Source organism: Oncorhynchus keta, chromosome 19 (assembly GCF_023373465.1).
Source record: "Oncorhynchus keta strain PuntledgeMale-10-30-2019 chromosome 19, Oket_V2, whole genome shotgun sequence".
Classification (NCBI taxonomy): Eukaryota; Metazoa; Chordata; class Actinopteri; order Salmoniformes; family Salmonidae; genus Oncorhynchus; species Oncorhynchus keta.
Genome location: NC_068439.1, coordinates 17,192,278 through 17,205,519, shown reverse-complemented (window position 1 = coordinate 17,205,519; position 13,242 = coordinate 17,192,278). Strand labels below are relative to the sequence as shown.

Below are 13,242 nucleotides of genomic sequence, written 5' to 3'. Positions count from 1 at the left end.
GTAGGCCTCCTTGCTCACACACGCTTTTTCAGTTCTGCCCACAAATTTTCGATAGAATCGAGGTCAGGGCTTTGTGATGGCCCCTCCAATACCTTGACTTTCTTGTCCTTAAGCCATTTTGCCACAACTTTGGAAACATGCTTGGGGTCATTGTCCATTTGGAAGAACCATTTGCGACCAAGCTTTAACTTCCTGACTGATGTCTTGAGATATTGCTTCAATATATCCACGTAATTTTCCTTCCTCATGAAGCCATCTATTTTGTGAAGTGCACCAGTCCTGCAGCAACGCACCCCCACAACATGATGCTGCCACCCCGTGCTTCACGGTTGGAATGGTGTTTTTCGGCTTGCAAGCCTCCCAATTTTTCCTCCAAACATAATGATGGTCATGATGGCCAAACATTTCTATTTTTGTTTCATCAGACCAGGGGATATTTCTCCAAAAAGTACAATCTTTGTCCCCATGAGCAATTGCAAACCGTAGTCTGGCTTTTTAATAGCGGTTTTGGAGCAGTGGCTTCTTCCTTGCCGAGCGGCCTTGCAGGTTATGTCGATATAGGACTTGTTTTACTGTGGATATAGATATTTTTGTACCTGTTTCCTCCAGCATTTTCACAGGGTCCTTTGCTGTTGTTCTGGGATTGATTTGCATTTTTCGCACCAAAGTACGTTCATCTCTAGGAGACAGAACACGTCTCCTTCCTGGGCGGTATGACGGCTACATGGTCCCATGGTGTTTATACCTGCGGACTATTTTTTTCAAATTATGTCAATTGGCCTATCAGAAGCTTCTAAGGCCATGACATAATTTTCTGGAATTTTCCGAGCTGTTTAAAGGCACAGTCAACTTAGTGTATGTAAACTTCTGACCCACTGGAATTGTGATACAGTGAATTATACGTGAAATAATCTGTCTGTAAACAATTGTTGGAAAAATTACTTGTGTCATGCACAAAGTAGATGTCATAACCGACTTGCCAAAATTATAGTTTGTTAACAAGAAATGTGTGGAGTGGTTGAAAAACAAGTTTTAATGACTCCAACCTAAGTGTTTGTAAACCTCCGACTTCAACTGTATTTTTAGCAAATTTAACATGTGTAAATATTTGCATGAACATAAGATTCAACAACTGAGACAAACTGAACAAGTTCCACAGACAGTTGACTAACTGAAATTGAATAATGTGTCCCTGAACCTTTGGGAGGGTCAACATCAAAAGTAACAGTCAGTATCTGGTGTGGCCACAAGCTGCATTAAGTACTGCAGTGCATCTCCTCCTCATGGACTGCACCAGATTTGCCAGTTCTTGCAGTGAGCTATTACCCCACTCTTGCACCAAGGCGAGATCTGGGCTCTTTGCTAGCCATGGCAGAACACTGATATTTCCTGTCTTGCAGGAAATCACGCACAGAACGAGCAGTATGGCTGGTGGCATTGTCATGCTGGAGGGTCATGTCAGGATGAGCCTGCAGGAAGGGTACCACATGAGGGAGGAGGATATTTTCCCTGTAACGCACAGCGTTGAGATTGCCTGCAATGACAACAGGCTAGAGTCCGATGATGCTGTGACACACCGCCCCAGACCATGATGGACCCTTCACATCTAAATTGATCCCACTCAAGAGAACAGGCCTCGGTGTAACGCTCATTCCTTCGACGATAAACGCAAATCCGAACATCACCCCTGGTGAGGCAAAACCACGACTCGTCAGTGAAGAACACTTTTGTCAGTCCTGTCTGGTCCAGCGATGGTGGGTTTGTGCCCATAGGCGACGTTGTTGCCCGTTATGTCTTGTGAGGACGTGCCTCACAACAGGCCTACAAGCCCTCAGTCCAGCCTCTCTCAGCCTATTGCGGACAGTCTGAGCAAAAACTATGTTCATCTCTGAGACAGAACGTGTCTCCTTCCTGAGCGGTATGACGGCTGTGTGGTCCCATGGTGTTTATACTTGCATACTATTGTTTGTACAGATGAACTTGGTACCTTCAAGCGTTTGAAATTGCTCCCAAGGATGAACAAGACTTGTGGAGGTCTACGCTTTTTTTTCTGAGGTCTTGGCTGATTTCTTTTGATTTTCCCATGATGTCAAGCAAAGAGGCACGGAGTTTGAAGGTAGGCCTTGAAATACATCCACAGGTAAACCTCCAATTGACACAAATTATATCAATTAGCCTATCAGAAGCTTCTAAAGCCATGACATAATTTTCTGGATTTTCCAAGCTGTTTAAAGGCACAGTCAGCTTAGTTTATGTAAACTTCTGACCCACTGGAATTGTGATACAGTGAGATATAAGTGAAATAATCTTTTTGTCATTTTTATTTATTTAAATTACTTGTGTCATGCACAAAGTAGATGTCCTAACCGACTTGCCAAAACTATAGTTTGTTAACAAGAAATTTGTGGAGTGTTTGAAAAACAAGTTTTAATGACTCCAACCTAAGTGTATGTAAACCTCCAACTTCAACTGTGTGTGTGTCTGTGCCTGTGTGTCTCTTCACAGTACTCTGTTCCACAAGGTGTATTTTTATCTGTTTTTAAATTGTGATTCTACTGCTTGCATCAGTTACTTGATGTGGAATAGAGTTCCATGTAGCCATGGCTCTGTGTAGTACTGTGCACCTCCCATAGTCTGTTCTTCACTTGGGGATTGTGAAATCACTAAGTACGCCCCTGCACATAAACTCACACACACACTTTACAACACCACGACAGTTGATAACAAGTTCATTATATATAAACAAAAAGTGAATAACACATGAAATAGGCTGAAATAGGCTAGGGTGTACTACATTCTGTGAATTGACTGTAATTCTCCCCTCCACTGCCCTATTCAGCTAACAGTCAGCTTAAATCTGGCTATGTATTTAACTGGACCTCCTGGCTAGATGACTACGGCTTTGGAAAGTGTACTGACCTGAAGAGATGTAACGTCTTCCCAGATGGGAAACCCTTCCCTCAGAGCAACGACTGGAGACACAAGGGCTACGTCTATGTATGGCACTCCATGGGTAAGAGTCTCACTCAAACACAGTCATAAACACACATATACATATACATGCACCATGTCCCTCTCCCTGTCCTCCCGGAGGACCTGAGCCCCAGGACCATGCCTCAGGACTACCTGGCCTGATGACTCCTGGCTGTCCCCAGTCCACCTGGTCGTGCTGCTATGGAACCCTGACCTGTTCACCGGACTCTCTCTCTCTCTACCACACCTGCTGTTTCAACCTCTGAATGCTCGGCTATGAAAAGCCAACTGACATTTACTCTTGAGGTGCTGACCTGTTGCACCCTCTACAACCACTGTGATTATTATTATTTGACCCGGCAGATCATCTATGAACATTTGCACATCTTGGCCATGTTCTGTTATAATGTCCACTCGGTACAGCCAGAAGAGGACTGGCCATCCCCTATAAACTTCAGACTTCATCTGTAAGTATACTTAAACCAAATACTTTTAGACTTTTACTCAAGTAGTATTTTACTGGGTGACTTCCACTTTTACTTGAGTCATTTTCTATGAAGGTATCTATACTTTGATAGTATGTATGACAATTGGGTACTTTTTGACCACTGGTCAACATAGACTAGTAGAGTAGGTGTATGTTCCGTAGTAAGTGTATCTTGGAATAAAAATTGTTTTGTTCTTGAGAAAATACTTTGAAACCTTGTACTAGAACTAATGGTTTCTTATGAATCTGTAGCATTATCTTCTATAGTTTATGTACCTGGCCACAGTAGTGTGATGGTAGCCATTACCCAGGTGGCTCCACTGTCATTAGTGCCAAGGTCTCCAGATAAACATTTGTTTTCTGGCAAATACAATAAACAAAAATATAAATGCAACATGTAAAGTGTTGGTCCCATGTTTTATGAGCTGAAATAAAAGATCCCATATATTTGACATATGCACAGAAGGCTTATTTCTCTCATTGTGTGCACAATTTGGTTTTACATCCCTGTTAGTGAGCATTTCTCCTTTGCCAAGATAATCCATCCACCTGACAGGTGTGGCATGAAACTGATTAAACAGAATGATCATTACACAGGTGCACATTACAGTGGGGACAATAAAAGCACCCTCTAAAATGTGAAGTTTTGTCACACACAATGCCACAGATGTCTCAAGTTGAGGGAGTGTGCAATTGGCATGCTGACTGCGGAAATGTCCACCAGAGCTGTTGCCAGAAGATTGAATGTTAATTTCTTTACCATAAGCCGCCGCCATCATTATAGAAAATTTGGGAGTAAATCCAACCATCCTCACAATTGCAGAACACGTGTACCACGCCAGCCCAGGACCTCCACATCCGGCTTCTTCACCTGCGGGATCGTCTTGAGCCCAGGCACCCAACAGCTGATGAAACTGAGTTTGCACAACCAAAGAATTTCTGCACAAACTGTCAGAAACCATCTCAGGGAAGCTCATCTGCATACCAGTTGTCCTCACCAGGGTCTTGACCTGACTACAGTTGGGTGTTGTAACAGACTTCGGTGGGCAAATGCTCACCTTCAATTGCCACTGGAGAAGTGTGCTCTTCACAGATTCATCTAGGTTTCAACTATACTGGGCAGATGGCAGCGTGTGGGTGACCAGTTAGTTTATGTCAACGTTGTGCCCCAAGGAGGGGTTATGTTATGGGCAGGCACAAGCTACGAACAAACAATTGCATTTTATCAATGGCAATTTGAATACACAGAGATGCTGTGATGAGATCCTGAGGCCCACTGTCGTGCTATTTACCCATCACCATGTTTAAGCATGATAATGCACAGCCTCATGTTGCAAGGATCTATACACAATTCATGGCAGCTGAGAATGTCCCAGTCCTTCCATGGCAGACATGTCACCACCCATCGATGTTTGGGATCCATGTGTACTAACTTCACCCCTACTTTTTCTTTTGTTGGGGCATCTAATCCGTCATGTGAAATCTATAGATTAGAGCCTAATTAATTTATTTCAATTGACTGATTTCCTTATATGAACTGTAACTCAGTGAAATTGCTTTTATATTTTTGTTCAGTGTATTTCACCACTTATCTTTATTGCTCAAACAGGTAAAACAAGTACATAAAATCAATCAAAACTTTAGTTCAAAGATCTGTATTGCCATGCGGATCCCAGAGACAACTCTTCTGAATGATACCTTCACACAGCGGAACTTTGAAATCAGAACTAAAATACATTTACATTAGGGATTCAGTTGTATTATTTCCATAAAAACATCAAAATAAACATCTCTGGAGGATATCCCAATAACAACTTAATAACAAAGACCCTCCTCAAACCAATGATACTTGATCAATTTCACATTTACTGTCAAAACCAATAAGCCCGTTTGAATACTTTGAATATTGAACATCCTTCTTTCCTTCCTTGAGGTAACCACTGATCTGACAAGGCTGGATTGGTGAAAGCAACACAGCAATTCAATTTATCCAGTCACTTATAGATCAGTGACAAGCTGAAGAGAAGGGAGTGTTTTAAAAGATACTCAAACGGGCACAATGAGTTTCATTACTCCTCTGTCTTCAGCACAGACACTACATGGATGCAGCAAAGTAAAAAAATAAAGACATCTACAGCACGTAAACAAGACTTCTTACAAACTGACTTTCTTGCAGAGGCGCTTCGTCTGTTGACATACACTTCAGTTGGCTTGACAACGCTCCCGATCCGCTCTGTTCCAATGTGCTTAACGAAAATAAAATAAAAAAACTTGACCTTGATGAAAGTTTGTTAGTATCGTCCTGTAAAGAGACAAGGATCCATGTAATTGTGAGTCCCTCAGACAAACTGAGTATAGTTAAGAGTTGAACAATGGCTTTTGAGGTGTGTGTGGACATGTGTACTTACGTGGGCTGTATGAGCGAGACCTGGAGCGTGACCTGTATCTACTGTAGTAGGGTGAGGGAGAGCGCCTGCGACTGAAGGACAGAGAGAACAGATTTATGCTAACTCACAATACCCCAACAGGACTTGTAAGCCCATTCATCCCCTCATATTTAACCCGAAGAACACCAACAGTGTTAACGAGTTCAATATGTTCATTTGTATTCCAAATACAGTACCAGTCAAAAGTTGACACCTACTCATTCCAGGGTTTTTATTTTTACTATGCCAAGAGTGCAAATCTGTCAAAGGCAGGCTACTTTGAAGAATCAAAAATATATTTTGATTCATTTAACACCTTTGGTTACCACATGATTCCATGTGTTATTTCATAGTTGATGTTTTCACTATTATTCTACAATGTGGAAAACAGTAAAAAATAAAACCCTCGAATGAGTAGGTGTCCAAACTTTTGACTGGTACTGTATAGTCATAGCTAACCGAGGTGAATGTGAATCTATTGAAAGAAGTTAACATATTGAGTATCGCTCACCTGTACTTGTCATACTCGTCATATCGGTCATATCCCCGGTCTCCCCGGTCGTATCCACGGTCATATCCACGGTCGTACCCGCCACCGCGTCGATCGTCGTATCGGTCGTACGAGTCCCGTCCCCTCCTCCCTCCACCACCGCTGCTGCCACCGCCATTGTTTCGCTCCCCACCACCATTACTGAGGAAAGGGACAACAAGTATTAAGATTTCCTCAAACACTGGCTGGGTTCAAATGGCACCAGATTCCCTATATAGGGGATGGGGTGCCACTTCAGACACAGCTCATAACTCCCAATAAACAAAGTCATCCCCCAGTATCACCACTTCACACCAGGCCAATAAACTAAGTCACCCCCCAGTATCACAACTTCACACCAGGCCAATAAACTAAGTCACCCCCCAGTATCACCACTTCACACCAGGCCAATAAACTAAGTCATCCCCCAGTATCACCACGTCACACCAGGCCAATAAACTAAGTCACCCCCAGTATCACCACTTCACACCAGGCCAATAAACTAAGTCATCCCCCAGTATCACCACTTCACACCAGGCCAATAAACTAAGTCACCCCCAGTATCACCACTTCACACCAGGCCAATAAACTAAGTCATCCCCAGTATCACCACGTCACACCAGGCCAATAAACTAAGTCACACCCCAGTATCACCACTTCACACCAGGCCAATAAACTAAGTCATCCCCCAGTATCACCACTTCACACCAGGCCAATAAACTAAGTCATCCCCCAGTATCACCACTTCACACCAGGCCAATAAACTAAGTCACCCCCAGTATCACCACTTCACACCAGGCCAATAAACTAAGTCATCCCCCAGTATCACCACTTCACACCAGGCCAATAAACTAAGTCACCCCCCAGTATCACCACTTCACACCAGGCCAATAAACTAAGTCATCCCCCAGTATCACCACTTCACACCAGGCCAATAAACTAAGTCATCCCCCAGTATCACCACTTCACACCAGGCCAATAAACTAAGTCACACCCCAGTATCACCACTTCACACCAGGCCAATAAACTAAGTCATCCCCCAGTATCACCACTTCACACCAGGCCAATAAACTAAGTCACCCCAGTATCACCACTTCACACCAGGCCAATAAACTAAGTCACCCCCCAGTATCACCACTTCACACCAGGCCAATAAACTAAGTCACCCCCCAGTATCACCACTTCACACCAGGCCAATAAACTAAGTCATCCCCCAGTATCACCACTTCACACCAGGCCAATAAACTAAGTCATACCCCAGTATCACCACTTCACACCAGGCCAATAAACTAAGTCATCCCCCAGTATCACCACTTCACACCAGGCCAATAAACTAAGTCACCCCCCAGTATCACCACTTCACACCAGACCATCCAAGAAGATAAAACAGCAATACACACAGGAGACAGTTACAGCAAGACAGGTGGAAATCTGCATAAAACCACACTATGAGCAGAGATTCGCCATCCTATACTTACTGCGTGGGTCGGCCCATGTAGATGCCAGGCGTAGGGGTGTGGGCCCTCTTTGTGATAGAGAAGTCCACTCTAATGCGTCTCCCATCCAGCTCCATACCGTTGGCCCGCTCCATTGCCTAGGAAAACAAAGAGGTACAAAAAGACAGCAGTTTAAAAATCCATCACTGAAAATGAGCTCCATTTCATGGGTTTTACAAGTACAGGGAAAGAATTGAGGTAAAGAAAAAGAGAGAATAGGTTTGTATTTTAATACTGAGCACAGCTTGAGCCATCCCACTGGGCCAACGCTGAACCAAAGATGGTTCAGCGTGAAGATATGCAGAAACTGCTTCTGCAATAGGAGTGTAGACGACGTCAAGGCGACAGTGGCTAGCCAAGCCCACGTGTTGAAACAAGTCATCGGGGCAAACGGGCGTCTCACGCCGAACTGCACACACTGTCAAATCAAAGGCACCCAAGAAAGTCATATTTGATGACAGTTTGTCACTTGTAGGAAGTTGGAGTAATAACATGTTCAGCTACTTAAGACATTGTCTCAAACATAGGGTTTGTGCCTTTAAATGGGGAAAATGAACAACTATGGAAACATTTCATGTCTCAAACCCCAGTCTGCTTCACAAGCATTGCCGGAAGTCTCGCGATGTTGGGCCTCTGGGATTAGACTGAACCTTCATTACAGTGATGAGTTCTGTGTCACTTGTACCACTTCATGTGAGTGGCAAGACTGACACCTGGTGGTGCTTACGAGTAATCACACAACCACGAGTCACAATATGAAAACGAAACTAGTGTACAGACTAGTCCGTGTAGAATATCAATGGTTCCAGGTGAATTAGCATAACAGGCTATTGAACATTTTACACCTTTAAGAACAGAGGAATAAGGCCATTGATGGCACCAAAAGAAAAGTTAACATCAGTTCTTAGGTGTATCATAACATGATCAACAACATTACTTCTTATAACAAAATACATTTTAAATAGGACCCATCATGTGCTTCTTAATCCATGGCTCTTTCTCAATGAATCTTTTCTTGATTCCTGGCATTCTCACCTTCTCAAAAACCCACTGGATAAGTCCTGAGGGGAAGGGCCTTTGAGAAAGATGCCCAGACTGCTCTGTTTGTCCCATACCTCCTTGGAATCGGCGATCCTCTCGAAGTAGACGAAGGCGAAGCCACGGGAGCGCCCGGTACGCTGGTCATAGACCACATTAACCCCAGCCAAAGGGCCGTACCGGCCAAATACCTCCCTCAGGTCCTTCTCCGTGGTGTACAAGCTCAGTCCAAACACCCCCAGACACTGGTTGGGGTCAGGGTTCGCCTGGAGGTCAAAGGGATCAGAGTTCACAGCAGCTGATATGAACATTACATTACCACTAGGTGTAGCATGCAATATCTGCCCTCACACTCTCAGTCTCAGTCACACACGAGAGGCATAAATGTGACCATACTGCCAAACCACAGACATTGCATGCTGTGGCCCACTGCGTTAAAACACTATGTAGAAGGCATCATGGTAAGAAGATTTACATACCCTGGCATCCTCACCACCTCCCGCTCCCTGACTGAATGTCTCTTTTCTGAAGTCATGGCTCTATTAACAAAGAGGGAGGGTTAATAAGAGGGGTTATTAATTATGCCACATTCTGTTTCCTGTAACAAACGATACACGAGGGGTCAGGACAGGAGCAGCATAGGAATACTAACTGGTAAATGAACGTGCTACCTATACATCAAACTGTCTCAAACATTCCCATCATAAACTACGTACACACCGTAATTAAATCTCATAAAGCAGCTGCAAGCCATTAAACCCATCTGACAATTGTATTTTCTATACAACACAGCGGTCCCTCTACCACAGAGTTTCCCAACGGTCTTCTTGTTGTATCCCTAAACTGGCCCACCTGGTTTAACTAGTTAACTTATTCAACAAGCCCTTAACGAGTTGAATAAGGTGTGCCAGTTTAGGGCTACAACAAATATCTCAAACGTCAGGTGGTTACCGAGGAGAAGGTACGGCTCTACCCCCATCAGCAGCCAGACCCTGACCTGTAAATTATGTGTCACTCACCCTGCTGCTGGGGTGGCGGCGGTTAGGCGATGCACTCTGGCTCTTCTTCTTCCGGTATTCCGGGCTGTAGGAGCGGGACTTCTTCCGGTTGGAAGGGGAGCGAGAGCGGCTGTACCGGCGGTTAGAGTGCCTACGAGAGTGAGACCTGGAGAAAGGATTTACTGTCAAGTTAAGCCAAAACACAATTTGACATTACCCCCCACAAAGAGAATGGAATCAATGAGATAGAAAGTGGGGGTTCCAATAACAGGAGGACAGACTCACCTGGACTTAGAGCGGGACCGAGACTCTGAGTGTTTGGCGACCCGGGATGGGCTCGGCGACCCGGATCTGCTCTCCGACTTGACCCGAACAGGACTGCCACGGTCCGATTTGGATGGGGAGCGAGAGTCCTAATGTTACAGTAACCGCGTGTTAAAAAGGGCCCCTCTTACTTACACACACACACGAACAGACAAGCAACTGTTCAAAGTCAGACATACACAACTAGAGTGCATTCACTGTGGAGGAAAAGGTTAGCGCTCCACCACGTCTATTACATGTGATAGAGAAGGGAAAAAAATCCTTCAATTGGAATAATAATTTGCTAGAACCCTGTCATAATGTTAACAAATGCCATGTCTCGTTTCTTCTACCTGGGTCAAACTAGTCATGCATGTTTTATCTATAGAAAGGGAGCATAGTAGTGTAAAGACACTTGGAACATATACCATACATTTACTTAACCTAGGGACACATTCATTCTTTCTTCCAGTTTCTTTATATACTCTACTTCCTTCTCTCAGGAATTCTACTGTTCTTCGTCGTTCTTCTTTTTTCAGTTTTCATTTTCTGATTCCGGGTTCTCTCTTCCCCAAATAGAAACAATTTCCACCTTTAGTCATACATACTGCAAGCGCTTCTATATCTGACCACCAATCTTCCAGTTTCATTGATTTTTCCCCTTCCCACATCTATGTTCTGCTCTGTAACTGTTTTTCATAAGGCTTCGTTTATTCTTGGATATTTTCTTCCACATTCTTGGATAAAACTCTTCAAATCCTTCACGATCATTAACCTTAATGAAAAAAGAACATTTAATAAAATTAAAGATCATGAATTTATAGAATATAAGATCTTTCGTTAAATAATAATGTATACAGTATCTGTAGCAGGACAAGTACTTGACTTGCAGAAATGTTGTATTACCCTACAACTCATAAGGGTTCAGTGATGATGACTACAACTGCAATACATTCTTTTTTTTTCTGCACACAGAGTAAATTAACATTGTGAGATAACAGTTGTGTCTCACCACACTTGCTACCTCTTAACTTATTTAACTACACTACAGGAAGTGGCTTGAAGCTCCGATTGCTTGACTGCAACTTACTATTGCGACAAAGGCTTCCACCAAACTTACCTGTGAGCTAGCTAGAACCTAGCAACAGCTAACGTTAGTTAGCGTATCTGTGTAACGTGTATAACGTTGCATTTACGATACCGGTAGCGTCATGTCCGATAACGTCGTTAGCCACTTAGCTGGGTAAATTAGCTTGCTAGCTATTGTATTATTCAGCTGGCAACAAATAGCGAATGGTAACGTTAGTTAGCTATTCTTCTAAATGAAACAGATTAATGTTGAGTTCATCTCGTTAACCCAGCAATCTTACAATTGTGTGAGGAACATTTTAAGTTGCAATCTAACTACTTTTTTTATTTTAAATTACAAACTCGCAAATTAGCTAGCAAGCCACAGCGTTAACTTACTATCGAATCAATTGATAACAACCGTAACTAGCTAACGTTAGCTAGCTATGTCAGCAAAAGAGAGCAACGATAAGACATTATTTTGGCTTCCGTTGCACGTTAATACTTACTCGTCCATCAAAGTGTCCATCCTCTAGGTCACTCATTTTGTAATTAGAATAGCTAACGATATAGCTCGCTACGTGTTCAGACAAAATAACCGCGTCCTCCTTTGTACTGCTCTTTCTCGCGGTGTAACAAGATGGCGGACACTGCAATTTGTTTATAAACTGAAGACAGTGCCTACGTCATCGTGATTCCTGCCACGCCTTTTTGATACTGATGGCAGTTCCATAGTAGTCCATCCAAATGCAAGTGAAGATCTTGTAGGCCTATGAATGACAATCAACTGAGAATCTTGACTAGCCAAGTTATCGTTAATCATTGTGTACTAATTCCTCGTGTTATTATTTTTCTATTATTTCTATTTTAAAAAATCCCTCAGTATTGTTGGGAAGGGCCCGTAAGTAAGCATAGCACTGTTAGTCTAAACCGGTTGTTTATGAAGCAAAATCAAATCAAATTGTATTAGTCACAAGCGCCGACTACAACAGGTGTAGGTAGACCTTATAGTGAAATGCTTATTATGAGCCCCTTACTAACAAAGCAGTTAATAATAAATAAAAAACAAGTACTTTTTTTAAAAAGCATGTGACAATTTGATTTGAGATGTAGCTATGATATTACAATAGTGTTCCATTGCTGTATGACCCAAATGGTCATCAAATGTGTACCATAGTAATCCATTTCAACTCTACCCATTTGACCATTAATGGATATTTGTCTCTCAGTTTTGAATAGAAAACCCAAGAAATAGGAACAGGAAAATAGTACACAATGCAAACATCAGTCAGATAAGACACATTTCAGATAAGTATTTTCCTAAGCATTTCATGTCACCTCATTTGATTCTCGGGGTCTAATGAATACATGAAATAATTAATAGGGGTCAAATTATCACATGGATTGACTGAACAAGGTTGCAACCAGTTGGGAATCTCATCCCTACAGTGTGCTCTTGTGAATGACTGTGTTAGCCCATTAGCTAAATGGAGACCTGGTTCGAACCCAGTCATTCACAAGAGCAAGATTAAATAGGGAGTGGAATAGCTATCCTTAGAAGTGCTATTCAACTATACTGTTATGGGGTCAATTTACATTTTTGTCACACTCCCTTCTAACATAGAGGGGAACAGAAGGCACGGCCATGTTCCAGAGAGTATTCACTTTCAGGAGTTGGACATAATAGCTTATAGCCCAAACGGCAGAGCCAAATTCATATTAAGAAATTTAATTCAACATGCCACATTGGCTTCAGAAAACACCCAAAACATGTTTAACAGAGTCAAATCAAATTTGTCACGTGCCAAATACAACAGATGTATTGCCGTGAAATGCTTACTTTACAAGCCCTTAACCAACAATGCAGTTCAATAAATAGTTAAGAAAATATGAACTACATAAACAAAAGTAACACAAAATTACA

At 42.7% G+C, this 13,242-nt stretch overlaps 1 protein-coding gene across 1 annotated transcript; it reads right to left on the bottom strand.

Annotated features, from left to right (window-relative positions):
* Positions 1–5,017: 5,017 nt before the first annotated feature.
* On the bottom strand, positions 5,018–11,994 carry LOC118397948 (transformer-2 protein homolog alpha-like). The gene is made up of 9 exons (XM_035792809.2): positions 11,828–11,994; positions 10,233–10,360; positions 9,969–10,113; positions 9,429–9,488; positions 9,027–9,215; positions 7,894–8,009; positions 6,398–6,577; positions 5,869–5,939; positions 5,018–5,762 (listed from the first exon to the last, which is right to left on the bottom strand). The coding sequence occupies exons 1-9, from the start codon at positions 11,861–11,863 to the stop codon at positions 5,752–5,754; spliced, it is 936 nt and encodes a 311-aa protein (XP_035648702.1). The 5' UTR covers positions 11,864–11,994; the 3' UTR covers positions 5,018–5,751.
* Positions 11,995–13,242: the final 1,248 nt, after the last annotated feature.